The sequence below is a fragment of the Ostrea edulis genome, chromosome 2 (assembly GCF_947568905.1).
Source record: "Ostrea edulis chromosome 2, xbOstEdul1.1, whole genome shotgun sequence".
In the NCBI taxonomy this organism is placed as follows: Eukaryota; Metazoa; Mollusca; class Bivalvia; order Ostreida; family Ostreidae; genus Ostrea; species Ostrea edulis.
Genome location: NC_079165.1, coordinates 33,183,395 through 33,208,048, shown reverse-complemented (window position 1 = coordinate 33,208,048; position 24,654 = coordinate 33,183,395). Strand labels below are relative to the sequence as shown.

Sequence of the window (24,654 nt, the reverse complement as noted above, 5' to 3'; positions counted from 1 at the left end):
TATATCAGAAAGCTTTCATATAAATCTCAGCTTTTCTGGCTCAGTGGTTCTTGAGAAGATTTTTTAATGACCCTGCTCTATTTTTACCTTTTCTTGATTATCTCCCCTTGGAAGGTGACCTGGCCCTTTATTTTAACAATTTAGAATTCCCTTTACCTAAGGATGCTTTGTGCCAACTTTGGTTGAAATTGGCCCAGTGGTTTTTGAGAAGAAGTCAAAAATGTTAAAAGTTTACAGACGGACAGACAGATAGACGGACGGACTCCGGAATACGGGTGATCAGGAAAGCTCACTTGAGCTTTTAGCTCAGGTGAGCTAAAAAGCAAATTCTTACCAGCCTCATCTGCAGACTTTTTTCTTTTGTCCAGTGCTTTCTGAATTTTTTCCTCTTCAGCATCTAATTTTGACTTTGGGAGGCGGAACTTTTTGCGAGTTGGAGCCTCCTGCTCAGAGAGACTATCCCAAGAATCACTCTGGTCCTCAATGTCCTCAAGGATCCCCTGGTCGATTGCTGGGTTCTGCTTCTCCTGTATTCTGATGGACAAGGTTGTACTAAAGGTTGGCAGGTTGCTGGGGTCACACCTGCATGAATGTATGAAAGTCAATGCTAAACTTTGGGCAACTGTAAATGCTGCAGTTAAAAACCTCTATCAATTTGGCATAAAAACAGCTGACATCTAAGTATACATGTATTTTCAATCTAATCAAAATCACCTTCATGAAATTTATTGCTGAAACACAGAAATTCTTGGAACTGACAATATAACCTGCTAACTAAACTGTAGAGGTGTAGTAATGGAACCAAATGATCATAAACATGTAACTATGAAGCTAACTTTGCTGAATGTATAAAAAAGAGTGTATGAAACATTACCATGAGTTGATCTTTGAACTATATGGTATTGGAGGTTCTCTCAAATCATCCTACAATAATTTCAGTATCAATGTACATAATCTGCATCTTTAAGAAATAACAAAGTCTATGCACCTTAACAGTTACCTGAGCATCATACAACATAGAACATAAAATTAAAGTTTTGTGTGTGGATGGTGCAATTTTAAAACTCTGAGAACTGGATGTATTTAGGCCAAAATTAGGAAATTAAATTTTTCTGATTTTGGTCATAAGCAACCTTTGTACCTAGTATAAGCCACTAATATCTCATAATTTGCTGTGGCCCAGGGATTTTTTTCTTTGAATAGTTTAAACCCTAATTATTTCATTTAAAAAAAATTCATATTATACAAACAAATGTACCTTGTTTTTTAAGTTTCAAACATAATCATACTGTTTGTGTAAGTATCACAGATAAAATATCAATAGAAAGGATTAGATAGCAAGTTACACCAATTTTTAAGTGACCTTGACTAAATGACCTTGGTTCAGGGTCATGACACAATGCTCAGTAATATAATAAGCATTTTATGTGCAGTTTTCAGTTTATTTCACTCAAACCATGGAATGGTACATGTGCAAAGTATGAGGTTTTAATACAAATGTACCTTCATTTTCAAAGATGAAATGCATATCAAGTTTACCCTCATGATGATAATACTAAGACAGGAGCCGTGAACTTCACAATCATAGTAGCTAGAGGTCTTAATGCTCAAAATAATAATGCACCAAATTTATTTTCTTGACAGTCAGGAGTGGAGATCATTTTCAAACAATAAAATCAATGCATTTTCACTAGATGATTAATACATTCTTGAACATTCTTGTCTGACACAGGGACAATGGATTTTACAATTTTGGCAGAGGGGCATCCATTGTCAAGATAGCTAAGTATTCATTTAGTTTTTCCTAGATGATCAGGAGTAGATAAGAAGACTTTTAAAAAACAGTCAAAGCATTTTCACAACCAGGTATATGATTTATATAGCCCCATCCTAGAGCCTGAACCACTAACCCAAGGGACAAGAATTTCACAAGATTGGTGAGGCTTTCATGGTCAGTATACATGTACCTATGCATCCTGTCTTTATGCCAGATGCCAGGAGACAAGAAAACTCTTAAAGATTGTATGCACTACAATTCTCAAGATTTTAGTTCTTCCCCATGGGCCCCAAAAGGACAGGGACCACGAAATTCACAACTTTTCCCCCTACTTAAAAATGTTTCACCTCAATTTAGGTGAAAACTTTGAGAGAGAGTAAAAAAAATTCCAAAGATAACAACAGAAAACAGTGGATATAGGCATGGATAGCAACATGTCAGCTGATGGACTCAGGTGACTTAAGAATACTTTGAACAGCAAAATTCCATTTTACTTACCTTGAATTCTTGATGCGAGATAAGCTCCAGATAATTTTGTGGAAAGAAATTGGTCAATGGAATTAAACTGAAACAAAAAATATAGAGTTGAGTAAATCTACTCAGTTTGCTGTTAGAAAAACTATAATTATAACCATTTCTTTACCAAAAAAAAAGGAGTGTATAAATAAAACCTGTACTCATTACAAAAACCTAAACCTGTGGAAGCCATTGCTTTCAGATGTCGACCCACCCTAATTTGTCACTCATCATTTCCTCATAATCTATAATGTTGATTAATCTAATTTGAAGGTAATCAATATATTTACATCAGGGAAGAAAGAAGAAATTTAAAATAAACGAAATTCGATGAATTTAAAATATGGAAATTTCTTTGCATCAATTTGGTCACCTTGACAGCAGCATATCATAAATGCAATATGCTAGTAAATCATGCTATGTAATTGTGCTTTCAATTTATCCCTACACCTCTCGTACCTCCCCCTCTATGGTAATAGAAAGGAAATCCACATGATGAATCTTAGTTCATTACGAAAAAATGGATGATGAAACAAATATTTCAGTTCACTCATGTCAACAAATACACTATTTCCTAAATGTGATATGAAGGGGGGGGGGGGGGGCACTTAACACTTTTTAACCTTTCACCTTTACAATTTTAAATCATTGCCCTAATCAACACTGTTATGGGATATACATTATAAGTTGAGGTAAATCCTGCATTTTTTTAATAACTAGGCTATGGATTATTGGTTCAATTACTCTGCCATATATAAAATTTAACATACAAATTAATACATACAATATCAATAAACATACAAATCATCAATGGTCCATGTACAATATCCATACTTACATTCAAGGTAAAGAAATATTCACTAAAACCCACACAAATTTTAAAGTTACTCTTTGTATTTACACAAGTAAATCTTCAATAAACAAACCACCACAGTACTGTTGTGTGTTGTTTAATTAATATTTTGTTTAAGATATTTCATTTAGATAGCATATCAATTAAAGGCCAATGTTCAAAATAAAGATATCAGACCCTTCTTATCACATTTAGAGGAATATTCCATACCAATCCCTGTACGAAACACACAAATTAGGAGATCAAAGACAAAACATCATGGATGAATATCACTAATCTAGTTATTCCATCAAAGATTAAATTCCGTAATCTGATATACATGATTTATATCTACCTGTAATAACACAGCAAAATCAACCAATCGAATCAAAACATAGCTGTCACAAAATTTAAATAATTCTGATTTTAAAAAAAAATGTACTACACATAAAATCATTGCATGTCTAAATTGTTTTCACATAGGTAAACAACAGCAAAATTATTATCAATGGTAAAACAAATGATGTATAAATTACTCACCATCCATAGATTTTTATTTAAAAGTACATGTGATATACTTGCTTAGACTATAAAGTCGATACCTGAGTTTATCAGCAGCCAAGCAGATGATCCATAAAATTACAACCATCAAAAAAGTCCTTTTTACTCACCTACATCTACGCATTTTTGTGTGACATCAAAAGGGCTATGATGGAGTAAATTGTGTTATAAGTGATGTACCATTTCAACAATGGGTATTGATTTTAACCGATTTACCTGCAGGTCCACAAATGGTACATTTCTAGTATAATTCCTTGTAAACCTCATTTTACACAACTTGCTGTCAGGTTTCAGTATTACCCAATCAGTCTTACTATTCAGTTTCTATAAATGATGAACACAAAACAAATTCTGAAAGGACCAGAAGCAAAATATCATGAAGTTTGCAGGTCATTTCAATTCAGTGAAAAATTGTGTCGTATATTCATAGTGTTTCTTACACCATACATACTAGTATATGACTAAAAGTTTATTATTTTGGAACTGCTATTCTTTTGATGAAAACTTTTTTTAGAACAATAAAACCTGTCATCTTGATCTTGCATGGTTCCAAGGAACTGACTTTCTATAATTATGATGCAACTTCCTGTCATGGACATGATTGTTAGGCATTTTACACAGTAATACATGTATAGTCATAGCATAGTTTTAGCATCCCATTAAATTTATCCCATGTGATCTGACCATGACATAACCTTGAAGCAACATAATATTCCTCAAGGTCAGAGGAAATATTATACACACTGCAGCTTACAATTCAATCTCCAGCTCACATTAATGTTGTTTTAGTATTTATAACAGACCATTTGATGAAATAAACTCTAGATCAATAAACAATATACATATACGGTGGAGCCCCGTTCATCCAAGCAAAAATGTCCAGAAAATAAATCATCAGGATTATGTTGAATTGCATATGTTGGATGATGGTGCAAGTAAAGTTAATACTGTGAAAATCAAAGAAATCTGTGACATTGAGTGGCCAGACCCTATCTGATTTCTTTGATTTTTACATAGAATTGATCTTAATACTAATTAAAAACCAATGCATGTACGTCATTGATATGTAACATAAAATCAATACACTGCATCATTAATCACTTACTTTTATTAAATGAACACGATAATTCTTAATAAAGATAACATATGTATAACTCATTTCAAAGCACTGAAACTAAAATATCAATAGTACTGCTAATATTAATAGTACTACAAATGAACACATACAAAACTTTACACCACAAGCACTACAATAAGAGAATCAAACACTATATACATGTGATAACTGATTTGTTTTACAACACTACTAGTCAATAATGGAAGATGTATAATTAATGTTTTACATCAGTTGATCGAATTTGATCTGCCAATGCTTATAATTTACTTTCTATAATTATCAAAGGCAATATCTGGGTATCAGAATCATCCAAGCTCAATATTATACACTACTAGCACTTTAGATCTGACCATGCTCACCTATTATTTTGATTTGCTGACAAATGAACCCAATCTAAATTATAGGTGTGTGCATGCAAAAAAAGAACTATGATTTTCTCCTTAGTATCCTGTGTTTATCAAAGTGCACTACTATTTACATTATACACCCATGATCCTAGGCCTCACAGTGCTCAAGAAATGATCTGAGCACTGTTTGTAAAATTTCAAAAGGGGGTCACAGTGACCTATTTTTGGTTCATGACACACTTTCTACTGAAGATGCACTAACAGACCTAGTTTGATTGTCTTAGGCCTCACAGTGTGTGAGATCTGGACCTAATTTGAGTATCCGAGTATAGCTATAAAATTCCAAAAGGAGGCCACAGTGACCTACATGTGGTACAGCATGATTTGTGTATATATAAGCAATAAAATTCCAGAAGGAGGCCACAGTGAATGATGTGACCCTTACACAGAACACTAACAGACAGAGAGACAGATGAACAAATAGATGTGAAAGACTATACCATAATACAACCCTTCAAAAAACGGGTATATAAAAAACCAAGAGTACCGCAAATGGTACAACATACGCCTGTTAGACCTTCGGTGCAATAATTGTATCTATGACGAGAACAAATCCAGAAAACCATATGACTTACTTTTAGCCCTACAGTAGGTCACAGTGCACCAATCAAGTTGAAATGTGAACTGATTATGTATTTCTCCGAGAGGGAGGTTCTGACAAAATTTCAGAGCAATACTTGTATCCATAACCAAAACAATCTGGAAAATGAAAACAAAGTGTATGACCTTGACCTTTGGCCTTGAGAAACAACAGGCATTCTCTGCTTGGCATAAGGTATATGTGTATTAAGTTTGATGGTCCTATCCCCAACAGTTCGGTCTGTATTCTGCCTACAAGGTTTTCCTATTAACTGATACGACCTTGACCTCTGACCTTGAAATAAAATAGACATCTTCCTCTCATCATGGTGATTAAATGTACCAAGTTGTAAGATCCTAGCTCCAATAGTTCGGTCTTTATTCTGCCTACAAGGTTTTCCTATTAACTAATACTACAACCTTGACCTTTAACCTCTGACCTTGAAAAACAATAGCCATCTTACTCTTATCATGGTGATCAAATGTGTCAAGTTATAGGATCCTAGCTCCAACAGTTCGGTCTGTATTCTGCATACAAGGTTTTCCTATTAACTGATACTATGACCTTGACCTCTGACATTGAAAAACAATAGGCATCTTCCTCTCATCAAGGTGATCAAATGTACCAAGTTGTAAGATCCTGGAGCTTATGGTTCATTTTGTATTTTTAGCCTACAAGGTTCGGACAAACAGACAATAGAACACCATAATATCTCCAGTCTTTGACGGGCATATAAAAACACAACTCTACATTAATAATAGTAGAGTTGATTACAACCTGCCATGTATTAAATTACCTATGTTATTGCAATGTTCAAATCATTATATCCTTTATGCAACACTGTATTTATATATTCTAAAGTTTGGATGACCTTGTACCTTCTACAGAGAGGACTTATATAGGCAGTGCCTGCTGTCCAATACTATTATGAATTTTCATTATAAAATACTGTTTAAATTAAATTAACTCTACAGTGTAACAAGAATACAAGTGTGGCAATATATAAGTGAAAATAACAGATCATGTTCAAACTAAATATATTTCACAACAATATACAGTATAAAAATAAACTCACAAACCTGCAACTATTTTCAAGAAGAATAATTCTCAATCATGCATTTATGATTGGAGCCAATATTAACTCCCAGACAAGCACTGCATCTGACACATGTAACAGTTCCACCAATATATTTATACGGAAGTGATGCTTGATTTTCAATTACCTATTGATCTAGGCAATCAAATAATACATTTTGTATATGCTGCAAATTTGTTATTGTCAAACATGCATGCATTGCAAATATGATGTGCACAAATTGACAATGTCTTGGTTTAGCATATCCTGTTTAATCATAGTGTTAGCACATAGATAATTTAAAAACATAACTAGAGGACTGTTAACAACACAGGTAATCATTTCAACCAGAGAGCACAGCTTTATACATTTCCTTTACAATCTACACCCAGATAAACTGTCCAAGACTGACCTTCCAAAAAAATTACCATACAGATTTATGAAACAATTTTCAATGCTGTTTAATTTTCTATTGTAAAAATTGACCACCTGGATCTGGAACATGAAATTCCAAATTAATGAAGCAAAATAACGAGTAAAAATTTGAAATCCCAAAAATTTTGTGCTGAAGGGAAAGCGTCCGGATTGTGGTGTCCAGATTACTGAGGCCTGTATTTATCACAAAGCATCCCAGCATGACTAGTTTAGCCAATTGTATTTTGATATTTTGTCATTGAAGAGCTTCTAAAAGACAAAGTCAAGAGTTTTAAACCAAATCAGACTCACCAGACATGATTTTTGAATCCTACGAGCAGATCTCCCCTAGCATTGGCAAAACACAGACCATACAGAGGCTCCTCCAAATACATCTCCCTTACCAGCTGATTGTGACGATTCCACACCTGTTCAAAAAGATTTCACTTTTCATATCTACAGCTATACAAATTATTGATGAATGCATACCTAAGTTAATTTTACTGTTGAGCAAATAGAGAAATAAGACTTTTCTGTGTGGTTCTGCATCCTAAATACCTTAATGTAGCCATCTTTACTGGCAGTGGCAAACAACCCTAACAGAGGGCACTTGTCTAGTGCTGTCATCTGAAAGAGAGATTATAATTCAAGTCAGTTATAGGCAGCAGCCAAGATAGAACAGTTATACAAAGTGTATAGAATTACTTATTTGGTTTGTAACTGTCTATGGAAATATATTGGGTTGATCAATCTCATAGACAGTGAGGCGTAGTGCTGCAGATGTATATATTTCCACGGGGTCTCAGTTCAACAGATTTAAATTTTTCCGTTAAGTCTGTGGTTACAAAATTCCGTGGAAATTTCATACATCTTAAATTGTAAAATACAGTATGCATGTACCGTTATTTTACCTCAAATTAATTGTAATCATTACGTTTTACAATCACCAACCACAGTGTTCAAATTAATTCATCATACAAGTGCTACTAATTCCAATAAAGTTTACTGGGAGCAATAATTATCCCATATTCTTCTAAATCCCCAGTCCACATACAACCTAGCTTCGTAATATTAAGACAGTGGTAATGAAATCAAATTGAGCAATGACCAGATTGTGACAAATTGTGTACATACGACTCTTATAATGTCCAGCTTTATTATCTTAAACTTCTTTCTTATTCAAACATTTTATCTACTGACGATTAATTGTGTGTAGTGTTTTACTTGCTAATCAAAACAATTTTGGGAAAGAGTAGTCTTGATCTGATCTTTTTAACAGTCAAGAGACTTCAGAGTGAATGAAATGTATGGTTGTAAATAAGCTTTATATATCACAGTAAGAATATTTCTCTATTTCACAGTCATAACACTGCTACGCTGCTAAAACAGAATTCTTTTTTATATATGCCTGTACTACAGTGACAGGTTGGTTTGTTTGCAACTCATCACTAGTGGCCCTGAATTCTACTGTAGATCACTTGTCAACAAAACAGTCCAATCTACCTATTTTTAAGTTTTAAATCTCTAATTTCTGACTGTGCAGTCTCAGTGAACTTATGAGGCAAAAGTTCTACAGACTTCACTACCACTGGGTAAGCAGCAATGTTGAGGTTATTTAAATTAAGTTAGTGAAAATGACGCTTCAAAAATCTGTTATTACATGTATGTCACCAAAATCCATTTCAATATGCAGATGTTTATTAGTAACATACAAAATTAGGACTATTCAGTATATCAGAAAGGAACCCCCACCCACCCTTTTATTGTCACATGATTGTATCAGTCTTATCCAATATGCAGATGTTTATTAGTTATACAAAATTAGGACTATTAAGTATATAAGAAAGGAACCCCCACCCATCCTTTTTATTGTCACATGATTGTATCAGTTGTATCAGTCATGAGACCCGATATTTATACATTTCAAAGTTACTGCAAGAAATCCCTTTGACGCAGGTGAAAGATGCCATATACCATTGACATAGAAAGTTATAAAAGAGGTCAAGTACTTGAAAAATGCTAGGGGATGTCATAAAAATTCCTAGCATCAATGGTATTTGACCAAAAATGTCAGAGATCATGAAATTTAAGGGCATTTTCCACAAACAAAATGATCAATTATGACTGTATCAAAATTCACAGAGATCGATACATGTTTCCTATCCTTGTCTGACACAAAATATCAGCAAGCGATCCTCATCTTCCAATTACACTAAGTCATTGTTTACACACGATTGACACTTTTTTAAAATTCCAAATGACTTCTTTTTAAATCTAACAACATTTATTCAATAAATTGATGGAATTGGGCAGCAGCTTTAGCCCATCTCCCTAAAACATGTGCCTATGCACATTAGGGGCGATTTCAAGGTCGCAATAATATCAAAATTATCATAGTGCATAATATACATGTATATCAAAAATTGTAGACACATAATATCCAAGGGAAATAATAAATAATCATTTGACCTGGCAGCAGTTTTACACCTATACAATTTAACACTTCATAGTGGTAGTAGATAACAACTAAATAAAATGATATTTTCCATGCAATATGAATATAGACCTGTAGGTCATGAAGAAAATTTTCATTGTGACATCATATAAAAGTGTGAATCATACGGAGGTACAATTCTGCACAGCACTGTTTTTTCTTAGGAAGCCTAGCTTAACTAAGCTGCATACCAATGTCAATTTAATGTATTTTAAACAGTAAATGTGATATTAAAATGTAACACTAATGTTTGCATGTCCTCACTACCAACAAAAAGTTCTCTTGTTACAGAGCCAGTAAATGTTTATGGCAGCTGGTCTTTCGGGTCAGATTACAAAAATATGCTACCCTATTACGTTGTGAACTCTGGTAGAATTTGGTAGATGACAAAAGAAACCTACCACTTCTGCATGTTCGTCGTCTTGAGTATGGTGAAGCTCCGTGAACTGTAAGGTAGTAACATTTTCCAGATCCCGACCATCCATTCTGTACATTCTTAAACAGCTGTGAAAAAATGTAACTCATTAATTGTAATTGTAGATAGACACATATACCAATTCAGAACAATTTTATAATATAGGCCAAAATTCTGAGTTCAACTTTATCGTTAGATACATGTACATTTTACATGTACAATGCATAGAACTACAAGAAGGGCTCCTCTTGTATCTGGGTATATTATCTCCCCTTGTATCTGGGTATACTATCTCAATATGTTTCTTTAGTGACATTGTTGTTTGACCTTTAATTCCAATTAAGATAAATAAGAAATTTTAATCTTTGTGCCGAGTATCATGGAAATGACTCAGATCAAGGCAATTCTACAATGCCTGGAATTTCCGAATTTTCACACGAGGAACTTCGATCTTTCACAGCTGATATAGATCTTTATATGCAAAGTTGCAATTCTCGAATTTGTGAAAAATTGGTTAAGAAATTTGGCTAATGTCACACAAGAATACATGAACACACACAAGAGATGGTATACACAAGAGATGGTATACCAACTGCAATTTTGTGGTGACGGAATGAAAAACATTTGCATGTTTTCAAAGTAATTTCTTTTTGTTATTTAGAGAAACACATAATTAATTATTATGGCATGTTGAGAAAGTATGGAGTCATCCGAGTGTTTGAGTTCCTTGTCTGATTCTGGTATGCATCCTGTGTTGTGGGTATACTCACAGTTTTGTGTCAGGACTGTTGATGGTGACACATAAGGTATTCTCATACACACTCAGAAGGTTTGGCACACCAGCACATGGAATCTGTCAATGCAAGAGAAAATTTATTTTTAAGAAACATCGTTATTAAATATATCAGTTTTCTCAATGTTGACTTTTTACATGTACCATTACCTCAATAAGTGGTTCCAGGACAATTTTATTCCCAGAATGCCCTGCTTTAACCTGGACAGACCACACTTTGAGGGCTTTGTCCTCTCCTCCTGTGACAAGGGTGGTGTTTGTTTCCAAGATTTGGAATCCCGAGTCGTCAATGTCAGTCGTAGCTTCCATGCACGTGATGGCCCCCTGGTGAGCCTGGAGGTTCTTTACCATCACACACTTGTCTGCATCCAGCAGGGAGATCTATAAAAAAGCAACATAATCAACATCACTGGTTACATCGAAGGTGCTTCTTAATACAAAACAGAAAAAAAATTCAACTGATGAGAACATACATTTATTCTGGATTTTAATTTTTAATTCATTTTATTACTTACCTGTCCATTTCCTAATCCTCCAAATACAACGGTCTCTCTCACACTTTCCCCTTCCAAATCCTTATAGCTCTGTAAATAGCATAATTTTCACAACACATGCAATTCTACAAGAGGCCCATGGGCCACCATGTTCACCAGTCACTTGATAAATCTCATAAAATACAGGTACCATGTACTGGTATTTTGCATCCTTCATTTGTACTGGTCCCAGTTCTCATGATAACTCGAAACTCAATTACCCCCGCCCCCCCCCCCCCCCCTTCTCTCTCAAAGTTACAGCAACAGACTGGATTTTTTTTTATCCAGATGGTTATGGAAAGACATGCTACAGAGTACAAGTGATTTTTAGTCTTACAGTTACTATGACGATTTTTATCATACAAATATGCAGTAATATTTTCATTCATTAGAGTGAATACAGTATAAAAAAGTATACACATTGATACAAGTAGAACAGTTACTATGAGATGAATATTTTCAGAATACAGGTACTCTATATGGTTTATGTTTTCATTGCAAATTCCATCACTCTAATCAATTGTACAATAGGAAATTGATATTCAGATTATCAACATAATTTTGAAACTCTTTAAAATGTATGTGTCATATTTTTTTCAAGTTCAGGATTAGAGATTTTCTAAAATACCATTTAAAAAAAATAAATAACTCCATTCTTTGAGAAAATCATCAATTTTGCATTTCACTCATTGCAACTTCAGTAATTTTAAAATGCCAAGTCATAAGAAACAAAGCTAATCTTTATTACAAATACATTATAACAAAGTTTGGAGTAGTTTACGTGATATTTTTTTCAAATGCTTTTAAAAACTGTCCCAAACAAAGGTTGTGTATCATATTTTAAAATTGGTCAAAACTTTAGCTTCATCCCTTTAATGAAGGAGTTACTTACCAGAGCCATGACAGACAGCTGAGTGACTAGCTCATCAAAGGAGGAAGCCTGCCACACCTCCTCTGCCTTACTGGGGTTTGTGGTGCAGTCAAACACCAGAACTGAGAAGCAATGTATCAAAATACAAATTACAGCAATCCATACCAAAAATGTTAGTTGCTTTTTATTTTATGTATTATCAGCAAATTGCAAGTTCTGTACAATCATGAACTTGCTCAAACAGTGTTTATAAAGATCATTTTCATTTTTATATTGATGAAAATGCAAAAACATCGATGATACTTAAAATTCAGCTTAAATAAGTACATTTACAGTATAATCTGACCACTCAGTACAGCAAAATGTGCATTATGATATAAACTACAATACATGTATTACATCAGTTACAATTAGGCTGAAACAAAAGTTCAGGCAATACCTCATCTATAATATTAACAAAAGGCCCATGGGCCACATCACTCACCTGAGTCACCTTGGCCCTGTTGTTGTATTTTTAAGATTATTTAAAATCTTTATTCTCAAGAAAACTTTAGTCACATATTGTGGCCCCAACCTAGCCCCAAATGTCACAAGAAAACCATAATACAGGACCAAAAGCTCAACAATCATGGAATGAAATGTTAAGGTCTAATGACATAAGGAATCTATAGACAAAATATGAAAGTCCTACTTTGAACAGTTAAGGAGACATTGCCTGGGTCAACTTTTCCTAAAGGTAGTTCTAAATCCAAAGTCAAAAACTTTTGTACCTAAAGAAAGGTTTCCTCACAAGGAATGCATACATGAAGAATGACAGATATATCACTCCCCATTCAAAAGTTATGAGCAAGTTTAAAGTTCTGGTTAAAGCTTTGAAACTCCAAAGTCAAGGTCACAAGGTCAAAGATAATGGCATCAAATGTAAGGTCTTGCCACAAGTAATCTATATAAAAATATGAAAGCCCTACCTAAAATAGTTCAGGCTACATTGTCTAGGTTAGATTTTCTTAAAAAGTAAGTCAAACCCCCAAGGTCAAAACTTTGGTACCAAAACAAAGGTCTTGTCACAAGAAATGCACATATGAAATATGAGAGCCCTATCATGCACAATTCAAAAGTTATGAGCAAGGTTATAGTTTCAGACAGACCAAAACTAATATGCCCCCCCCTCCCCCTGACTTAGTATTGAGGTATAAAAAAATCTAATCCACATAACTCAGGAACATTTGTATTTTTATTTGATTAAGTGTGGCCCTGCTACTCTTGAAAAGAATTCGTTTTAATTAATTTTCTGTATATTCCCATATAAATTTTAATCTCCGACTGTGGCCCCACCCCAATCCAGGGGCCCCTGAATTGAGCACATTTGAATTTACACTTTCTGAAAATGCTTGCATATCAAAATGACTAATCATGGCCCTACTGTTCTTAAGAAGATTTTAAAAGACGTTTCTCTATATATTCCCCTATAAAACATTGATCCCCTACTGTAGTTCTTACTCCCCCCACCCCCAATCATAATTTGAACAAACTTGAATCTGTACTATCTGGGGATGCTTAAACATCAATATGACTAATCATGGCCCTGCTGATCATGAGAAAATTTTTTCCTATATATTCTGATCCCATATTGTGGCCCCAACCTACCACCAGGGGGCATAATTTGAACAAACTTTAATCTACACTACTTAAAGATGCTTGCATATCAACATGACTATTCATAGTCCTGTATTTCTTGAGAAAAAGATCTTTTCCTATATATTCCCACATTAAACTTTAATCCCCTATTGTGACCACCACCATACACTCAGGGGTCATAATTTGAATAAACTTAAATCTACTCTATGTCAGAAAGCTTTCTTGTAATTTTCAACTTTTCTGAATAAATTTGAATTCCCTTTACTAAAGAAAAGTTTGTGCCAAGTTTGATTGAAATTGGCCCAGTGGTTCTGGAGGAGAAGTAAAAATTGTTAACAGTTTATGGATGGACAGAGAGACAGATGGACGCCAGACAAAGTGATCAGAGTAGCTCACTTGAGCTTTCAGCTCGCGAGCTAAAACATTTACAGACTAGACCTCACCGCAGTGTGTACAAAACATCATAAAGAAACATTACATCATTGATGTCTTTAGTTTTACTTGCAACCATTATGAATTTTTAAGATGTCTGCATAAATTATGCTCAGTTCATGTTTAAAGCCATGTGACATTAGGAAGAGAGATCACCTAGAAAGAAAAATGTTCCTAACTTTGTCTTAAGATTTTGACAACATGACAGATGTATGGTGCCATTTTTACTAATTTACAATATTCATGTAACTTTCACATTACACATTGTCAGATTTATACTCTTGTATTTGAAAAAAGTGAATAAATTTTTACCATCTCCATTTTCTAAAACAGTCAGCAGTTTTTCTTTGTCTCTATTGTAAGCAAATGAACTCGAAACCTGTTCATAAAAAAATGACATATAAATGTCATTCAATTTTTTTCAAAACATAAAAATCCCAATATTGCTTATTCTAAAATACATCTACATCACAGTTTAAATGTTAAACACAAGAAAGAAACTTTATTCACAAAAAGCGTTCAACACAGATGAATTAATATAATTTGCTTCAAGCACTATTGCAATCCAAAAGGGGTTTCTTACACTATGATAAACTCCTGCAGAGGTATATAAATTACCAAGATATCACTAGAGGAGAGATAATGGTAAGGTGTAGGGAGATTACCTGAGATATCGGTAGAGGGTAGGTGATGGTAAGGTGTAGGGAGATTACCTGAGATATCGGTAGAGGGTAGATGATGGTAAGGTGTAGGGAGATTACCTGAGATATCAGTAGAGGAGAGATAGTGGTAAGGTGTAGGGAGATTACCTGAGATATCGGTAAAGGGTAGATGATGGTAAGGTGTAGGGAGATTACCTGAGATATCAGTAGAGGGTAGATGATGGTAAGGTGTAAGGAGATTACCTGAGATATCGGTAGAGGGTAGATGATGGTAAGGTGTAGGGAGATTACCTGAGATATCAGTAGAGGGTAGGTGATGGTAAGGTGTAGGGAGATTACCTGAGATATCAGTAGAGGAGAGATAATGGTAAGGTGTAGGGAGATTACCTGAGATATCAGTAGAGGGTAGATGAAGGTAAGGTGTAGGGAGATTACCTGAGATATCAGTAGAGGAGAGATAATGGTAAGGTGTAGGGAGATTACCTGAGATATCGGTAGAGGGGAGATAATGGTAAGGTGTAGGGAGATTACCTGAGATATCAGTTGAGGAGAGATAATGGTAAGGTGTAGGGAGATTAACTGAGATATCACTAGAGGAGAGATAATGGTAAGTGTAGGGAGATTACCTGAGATTCGGTAGAGGGGAGATAATGGTAAGGTGTAGGGAGATTACCTGAGATATCAGTAGAGGGTAGATGATGGTAAGGTGTAGGGAGATTACCTGAGATATTGGTAGAGGGTAAATGATGGTGAGGTGTAGGGAGATTACCTGAGATATCGGTAGAGGGTAGATGATGGTAAGAGTGGCTCCAGTAACAGGAGAGAAAAATCGTACAGATCCATCCTACACAAAACAAAATATTCTATTATTAGAGCAAAACCAGCAGCACTAAAGTAGCATTGATATAAACATTTATTGACAGTCTCTTGTGATCTCTGTTTTCCTCTTAATTTTCATTGCAGTACACACAGGCTTACCTCTGTGTTAGCCAAGACTCGACTAGGTTTGCCATGAACACTGGGAAATAGCTGAAGTTTGAAAATTGTTGATTCCACAGGAGCAAAAAAGTTGTAAAACTGAAACATGTTGAAAGTCAGAAAGTAAACACAAAGATTAACTAGTTTGGTTTTTTTAAATGCAAAGCATTTCACTTTTTTTCAGTGTTTTTATGAGTAAAGAAAAAAATGTGTGTTAACTTTGTGAAACACGGATGCCCCAGTATGGCCAAACTTCAAGGCCACAGTCATGAAGATAAAACATTTAGTACGAAAGAAAGGTTTCATCACGTCAAGAAATACACATGGGAAATATGAAAGCCCTTTTTCCATATACATTCAAAAGTTTTGACCAAGATTTAAGTTTTTGTCAACAAACACAGACCAAAATCTCTGATTATGGAGACATACAAACAATAAAGTGGCTCTATGACAAGCGAGGGCTCTGAAATGTGGGGCAGACCCTTGCCACATGTAATTTTCTGAATTTCTTATTGAATGCATGACCTCCTTTGACTTTTAAATTCTTGAAAATCAACCAGCTTTATAGTAAAATAGCATTTCTTGTAAGTAACAGTGAAATCATTAAGATACAAGTGTAACCATTCTAAATCCTGAACACATGGTCAGTTTTGGAGTTTCCTTTTTAATCAACCTTGACCTTTTAAATTTCATCTTGAAAATCAACAAGAGTGCAGTTCAGTCAGATTAGAAATGTGGATTATATCTTTAACAAAAAGAATAATCAATGAATACTGTGACAGCAATGCATGTACAAAAAATGCACGTGTATCACTGCTGCATCTTTGCTGCAAGCAGATAATAAATCAGCAATTCTGGACTGCATAAAAAATTGTCTCAGGTCTTCGATTTACATCAGGCAGCATGAATACAATATCTGGTTGTTAGAGTGACTGCTTGAATGTCACTTACTTGATTCAGATTATATACTCTTATTTCCTTCTCAGTTTGACAGAAAAAATCTTCATCACCCAACAGTTTCATTTGACAAACACCATCTCCTAGATCAACCTGCATGAACTAGATAACAAAATTTGGCATCTATCAAAATATTATTCAATCCAACATAGCCTTTATTTCTTATTCAATATGAATTTTTTTTAATTTAATCAACACTTTGGCTTTTATTTGAGAAATATATGGATTCAGAAATATGGCCATGAGAGCTATTATAAACTTGTTTAAGTCTATAATGAAGGCAAAACAGAGTACCACGTACGCTTACCTTGGTGAAGTTGTCCATTCGCCAAATTTGTACAGTACCATCCATCGAACTAGAAAAAAGAAGTGGGTCAGTGCTGTGGACTTGGAGTCCGGTGATCGGACCACGGTGACCATGAAATACATGGATCTGTGTGAACATGATAGCATTCCATACCTACAACAAACCATGGTCCATACATTTAAACTCTGTGGTATATTGAAGAACATAGCAGTTTCAAATCTACACATAACTAATGATAATCAGGATGAACGTAAGTTTCTCACTTTGATCTGTCCGTCTCCGCCACCTGTTAGGAAGTATTCCCTCTGTTTGTAAAATGCACAACTAAAAAAGGCAAAACAAAAGCAGTCAGTCAAAATGGCTGGAGTTTTGTTTCACAGTTTCAAATTAGTAGCTGGTGACCATGGGACCCCAAGTTCTAAAACTTGGTAGCCCAGGTTTAACAATAGAGGCCCTTGTTTTCCAGGTAACAAGTCCATTACTCAATGCCAGAGGCAACTAAAACGTAGCAGAATTTACATGTTGTAATAATAATAATATTAATAATGTCCTTTATTTAAACAGGATAGCACAATTAGTTTAAAACTAGTTTACATTGTGGTCCTGAAAACATATATACAGACAGCAGTATTACATAGATACAATATAAAATAGTATATGAAGGTACATGTATGTTGTATATATACATGTATGCTACAGTACCCGCAACGTTATTCTTGACATGATAAACGATAGAACACGATACACGCACGATAGGATAGGATACACGCACGATAGGATAGGATACACGCACGATACGATAGGATACACGCACGATACGATAGGATACACGCACGATATGATAGGATACACGATAAACCTGATAAACACAAAACCTGATAAACGATCTTCACGATAGACCTGATAAACGCAAAACACGATAAACGATCTTCACGATAAACGGAAAACCTGATAGAAATGTTGTAAATTTAGAAACGGTTTAGACGGAACGAAATTTTGATACCTACAACATAATTACATTATGTTTACATTATGTTGATAATAATATTGAAGGATTTCAATGTTCATTATATACCTACATTACGGACAACACGAATTTCTTGTTTCCCGCGTTCTCGCGATGGGAAAAAATCTAACGCGGTAATCTATAGGTAACTCCGCATAAAACCGCATTCTCATCGTGGGATGACTATCAGCTACCTGTCCCCGTCGCGGTAACATTTGTTTAAAACATTGATCGGTTTTGTACCATATAATTTCTTTAATCCATGGTTGTACGTTTTTTGTTTTTTTTTTCTAATGCCATCACAGCTAAAATTTAAAAAAAATAATAAAATATATACAGCATTGAATTCATTATTTGATATCTATATGAATTTTATCAGCCAATGATTCTAAAACTTATATTGTCACCTAATGTTTAATATATAGATTATACAGGGAATTAACTAAATGTAATATAATGTAGTGATATCATGCTTCAGTAGCTCTCTTATGCTAATGTATATTACCTTGAGTATGAAATAAAACCAAGTAATATTGTGTGTGTAGCGAGGAGGGGGTTATTTTGCATCAAGCTCTAAGTTCACGGCTCATTCAACATCTCAAGTTATTTTCATAATGACCGCTTTAAAAAAAAATCAACCGCACTACACCTGTTAGATATTTTTACACTATGATTGATAATTGATAGTCATAATTAATTGGAACATATTTATTTGAATTGATATTTTGTTAACAAAACATAAATAAACTGTTTAAAAAATATAAACAAAACCCGGCTTGTTTTAAATTCGCAATTTTGAAACGCTTAGTGTGTAAAAAAAATTCAAGTAATCATCAAAACCAACATAAATTTCCAGTATCTAACCGTACGAGTATTGGTACATGTGTACATGTACAAGGTATAAAAAAAAAAAAACCAACGATGACAGCGGAATCGTGCCCAGTTGAGCAGAATTTTGGGGGATGCAACACCCTTGCCCCCTTTTAAAACTTAATCTTCTAAATGTGTGAAATACAATGTCCCTGAGAATGTTAGCTGTCAAAACACAGGTGGTACATAAAATCAGATATAAGGACGCGCACAAGTTCAGCAGTTGCTATATAAGTAGCATACACGTGAAGAAGAAAAATCGGAAGAAAAAGAACCATTATTAAAATATACATGTATGTGATAAACAATGTAATTTACTGATTTTTCCTTTCAAATCGGAACTCCCTATTTTACTGTTAGTGTTAATTACAAATAACTGTTTCTAGACAAACAAATGTTTATGAACTTCAGAAGAAGGAGCTTTCAGATTTACTGTGCTCGGTTTACTGTCCTACTTTCCAGACTACTTAGAATTAAATTGTGATAAATTTTCACTCTCTCTGGACAGACAAATAGCTCTTCTTCTGCCTTAAAATCGACAACTTTATGTTCTCCTTCAAATATACCATCTTTCCTCGATTCCTAAAAATAGCTTCTTTAACAAAACGAATAAAGGTTTCGGAAAGTATCGTACTTTTTCATTAGATTTTATATACAATCCCAATAATTTCCGAAGCTACACGATAAACGATTTTCACGATAAACGGAAAACCTGATACACGCAAAACACGATACACGATAGACCTGATAAACGCAAAACACGATAGAAAACGGAAAACCTGATACACGATAGGATAGGATACACGCACGATAGGATAGGATACACGCACGATACGATAGGATACATGCACGATAGAGCACGATAGGAATGTCAAGAATAACGTTGCGGGTACTGTACATGTATTTACATATTTAAAACTGAAAATAAAACAAAATAAATAAATGTTGCATGGCATTTAACAAGATTCTTGTAATATATATTCTAAAATGGAATTAAAAAAGACATTCTCTTTTGAACTTCTGGCTGTCCCCCTTCCTCACCCCACCCTCAATTCTACCTGCCACCTGTGGGACCTGCTTGTTGAATTCTGGGGGCCCCAGGTAAAATTTTACTTGCCATGGGTGATGTTATGCATGCATCCCTGAATATGGTGTTTTAATCAACAGATTCTGATATTAAAGCAATACAACAAAACCTACCATCCGAGTGACCCTTCGTGTCTGTTCTGTAATAAATGTGTCTGTTTCATACTCTACAAAAAAAAAAAGACAAAGTTTCAAATCTAATTGTTGCATGTTAGTTATGAATGGAATGAACACTCTATCAATATACATGTATAATTCCAATGTTATTTATTACAATTGTTTTGATTGGACAAAAATAAAGCTGAACAGGAGTTTATACATCAATAAACCCGAAAACGCGATGTATTCATACATGCCTGAAAACAAATAACATAGTGCGGGGAAACTATTCAAATTTTTGCAATTGATAATGAAGTGAATAAATTGGAATTATAAGAATCAAACATTCTTTTTGAAGAATTTATTGATGTGTAAACTCCGGACATTTTACTCACAAACTTAACATAAAAGTGCTTCACACTTTTATTCAGTTTATGAGTAAAATGTCCGGAGTTTACACATCGATAAATTCTTCAAAAAGAATGTTTAATCCTATAATAATGCATGTATTCTATCCTTAATGACACATAAACTAAGAAAATTGAACAAGTACTTGCCACAATGCTGACAACATATATTCCATTGTATGTTATAGCCAACATCTGTTTATTTCTTGGGTCCACTTTTATATCTATTACCCACTGTTCCAAAATAGAAAGTAATACACAAATTATACATCTTATTTATAAACATATTTAATTACCTAATATCAATATTCTGGACAAAACAATCAAAAAATTCTAAATGATCCGTGTCCTAGCAATGGAAATTCGGATCACAAACTGCTAGTCAAACCTCTATATGTGTGTTCCAAGTACAAGCAGTTACCATTGTATTGTCTGTGATTATTCACACATACATGTGTATACATTAAATATCATCCATAAGATTGGCAAAAGAATAGAATTATAATTTTCCAATGCTGAAATCTCAAAAGAGAGCAGCAACTCCATTTAGAATTTAAAATAGATATCATTACTCTAACACCTAGACTTTGAACTGCATGGTTAAAAGCAAGTTCACATACCTTCAACCTGTCAGGTTATAGCAAAATGTGAAATCTTATTCAGAGCCATGCTCCAATGAATGACAATGTCATTTAAGAAACATAAAAATCATCTCAAGGAATTGAGAGGATTTCAACCTAATAGAAACAGACAAAAAAATCATAAAAACTAGAAATTTTTACAGATACTTGTACCTCATCGGAACTTATTTCTGTGTCAAATTTCTCTCCACGGTGTGCAACTGCTGAATGCTGAAATTTAAAAATGTATTTCTGCTAAAGTTTGAAAGCTTAACCATGTGAGAATAAGATGTATCTGTGAAATTACAAATGCCCCCAAAAATGGCCAAATCTTACAAAGTTAACCATGCCACAAATAACAAACATATGACCATGACATTTAACTTGACTAAATATTAAAGACCATGATTTTACCAAATATTAAACCATCTCACTTCACTGTATGTCAAGTCTCTTTCATGTGTATATTTACATGTAGGTTCAAGAGTAAAGTAATGACCAAGATTAAACTAAATGTTACGTACACACAGGATAAAAGCTAATTACAGTGAGCCCCCCCCCCCCCCCCCCCCCTCCCCGATTATCAATCTTGGAGGCTTAAAGATATTCTTTTTCAACTTCACCAACTACTAAAATTACCTCAGACCCAGCTACAGTCCATCTCTCAAGTGTCCCTATACCCCCAGCATAAACCTCATCTGTATCTTTGTTGTATGACATGCTGAAATGGTGATGGATGTACATGTATTTCAATTCATACCATTAAACAACTAACGCGAGACATCTTTATTACAACTGTGATAACATGAGCTCTATAAAACAGGACAACTCCTCAAAAATAAAGTTTTTAAATTGTTTCTTTTAGTGTCCTTGGCATGTCACTTCAAAAAACTATTGAAAGTTTTTATATGAGGTATCATTCCGGCAAGTTGATACTGTAAAAATGGCTATTTACATGTGGTGGAAATTTACACTAATTACTTGGTCCCGTAATACAAGTGCGTAAATTTCCTCCATGCATATAGATATAAATATTTGATATAATATATATTATATTTAGCTACCGTGTATTATTTTATTTTTTTGGAAAAACGCGTACTTAACCCCCAGCATAAATAACTATTCAACATGATCTATGAGTTTAGATATGCTTGAATGCATATACATTATAAAAAGTACACAATAAGGATGGTATTTCTCAATGAAATGATATTTGTTATATCATGAAAACTGACATATCTAAAAACCATATCACACAGACATGATAGGGCTCACCATAAGATGGTAGTATCACAGGAAATGGCTCCCACATTCCTACAGCCACTTTTAGCATCAGTGTAGACCCTCATCGTCAAATCTGATCCAAATCCCAGGTATACTTTGTGCATAGGAACAAACATCAATGTTGTAATCTCATCATCGATGTTAAACCTGCAAAGGTAAGATATCCTTAGTAGGCACTTTCAAGGTCATTTATGAAGAAAGGTACATGCAATAGGGCCATTTTGCAGCTCATGGTCAACGGATTTCATACAGGTACCACCTACATCAGAAAAACTCAAATCCTGTCTCTTGTGTTTATCAACGTGTTATCAACGTTCCTAAAATTGCATAAAATTCTCTTGTTATATCATCAAATAATTCTATACTTTCCGATTGACTGAGATTCAAATGATTGATTGTTTGCTTGTTTTGCATCTCGTCGAGAATGTTTCACTCATATTGAGACGTCACTAGCTGTAGGTGAAGTACCACAAATTTAGACCTACAGTATGCTTAACGCTCAGGTCTGAAGCAGAGAGGGTTCTTTATAACACCAACGCCTGCTGCAACACAGGACCTCCGTTTTTAAGGCCATATCTGAAAGACCCGTGATTCTCACTTCTAAATGCCGAGCGTTTGGTGAAGAAGCAATCACTACCTATGTCAACGCCTTAGGTTTGAAGCGACCAAGGCACGAGTGGGGCTCAAACTCACGACCTCCCTGTTACAAAGCGAATGCTCTTGTTGAAGCAAGATATAAGAAATATCCCAATATTTTGTTTTGGATATATGGTGATCGAACTACAAAAAAGTATTACAGTCCTGGATTTCTTGAAAAATAAAATTGTTGAATTTTTTACTTAAGTCTGGAATTTTACTAAAATTTTGACTGCTCAAATAAAAGAAAACTAATATGTTTGATATTCTTTTTAAAGAAATCCAAGCCAGAAATCTCATAGAGAGGCATTTTAAAAAATTAATATGTCTGGGTTAAACTTTTTAAGTTTTATCTATATTGAAAACATGTGCAAAAAAATTAATTTACACAAGGTGCTCCTAATTTCTAGGTTGAAAAACTGCCTCAAAGATTGATATTTCAGACAATTTTCAAAGATTAAATATTCTCGAATTGTGCCATCATATTCCAAAATAGAAATCAAAGTACTGGGAACATGAGGTTTAAATCTTTATTCGTTTCTACTTCACTATGGAACTAACTGAATTTTACATTAATTGAAGAATATACTCAAATAGCTGGGCAAGAAATGTCAATTATTGATGCTAAGCGTTTGTACAATCATTTCTCTTAGAAGCATTTGTTGTTGATAACATCTATTTGATGGGTACCTTCTCTGGTTACAAGCTGCATCTCGGTCCCTTGTTTCCATGTTCCACACAGAGATGTGGTTCATAGATCCAATTCTGTAATGGGTTGCAAAATTCTCCCCAACATTACTGGTGAAGTGCGTCATACATTTGATGTGAGCTGGATGTCGAAGTGTGTGAAACAACTAAAAAATATAATAATGTAAAATGCAATCTGATTGGTTTTGATTTGAATACCACGGTAATCTGTAGTTTCTATCATAAAAATTGGTACTCTATTAAATTTGTTATATGATAACAGATGCTATAACAATAAAATATTTTCAATCAGTTGCTCTATTGATAGTGCTTCATTTCATATAAAAATTCACATATTTGTGTTGATGTAAATGATAAATTTTATACAAGAGACCCATGGGCCACAACACTCATTCAAATCACACTGCTCATACAGGGATGAAATCTCAAAAGTTAGGGACACTGAGAGACACAATAAGAGTATAAATCTATATACCTCTTTTAAATTTACACCATACAGGGACACTTTTTATATGATTTAGAAAACAAGACTTTGGAAGAAAAAATTCTGTGTAATCAAGGGATGGCAACGACTGACCA

At 34.3% G+C, this 24,654-nt stretch overlaps 1 protein-coding gene across 1 annotated transcript in view; it reads right to left on the bottom strand.

Moving 5' to 3' along the window:
- Nucleotides 1–24,654, bottom strand: part of LOC125680487 (uncharacterized) — an 82,340-nt gene that overhangs the window by 55,189 nt on the left and 2,497 nt on the right. The window contains exons 2-23 of the mRNA XM_056153785.1: nucleotides 24,058–24,221; nucleotides 22,723–22,878; nucleotides 22,087–22,168; nucleotides 21,622–21,678; nucleotides 20,978–21,061; nucleotides 20,436–20,488; nucleotides 17,623–17,683; nucleotides 17,360–17,512; nucleotides 17,047–17,154; nucleotides 16,096–16,194; nucleotides 15,887–15,961; nucleotides 14,768–14,834; nucleotides 12,407–12,507; nucleotides 11,497–11,565; nucleotides 11,132–11,362; nucleotides 10,959–11,041; nucleotides 10,175–10,277; nucleotides 7,838–7,906; nucleotides 7,592–7,707; nucleotides 2,276–2,342; nucleotides 875–924; nucleotides 335–582 (exon numbers count right to left, since the gene is read on the bottom strand). Coding sequence (XP_056009760.1) covers nucleotides 335–582; nucleotides 875–924; nucleotides 2,276–2,342; nucleotides 7,592–7,707; nucleotides 7,838–7,906; nucleotides 10,175–10,277; nucleotides 10,959–11,041; nucleotides 11,132–11,362; nucleotides 11,497–11,565; nucleotides 12,407–12,507; nucleotides 14,768–14,834; nucleotides 15,887–15,961; nucleotides 16,096–16,194; nucleotides 17,047–17,154; nucleotides 17,360–17,512; nucleotides 17,623–17,683; nucleotides 20,436–20,488; nucleotides 20,978–21,061; nucleotides 21,622–21,678; nucleotides 22,087–22,168; nucleotides 22,723–22,878; nucleotides 24,058–24,221 — 2,296 coding nt within the window. The remainder of the gene's footprint in view (nucleotides 1–334; nucleotides 583–874; nucleotides 925–2,275; nucleotides 2,343–7,591; nucleotides 7,708–7,837; nucleotides 7,907–10,174; nucleotides 10,278–10,958; nucleotides 11,042–11,131; nucleotides 11,363–11,496; nucleotides 11,566–12,406; nucleotides 12,508–14,767; nucleotides 14,835–15,886; nucleotides 15,962–16,095; nucleotides 16,195–17,046; nucleotides 17,155–17,359; nucleotides 17,513–17,622; nucleotides 17,684–20,435; nucleotides 20,489–20,977; nucleotides 21,062–21,621; nucleotides 21,679–22,086; nucleotides 22,169–22,722; nucleotides 22,879–24,057; nucleotides 24,222–24,654) is intronic.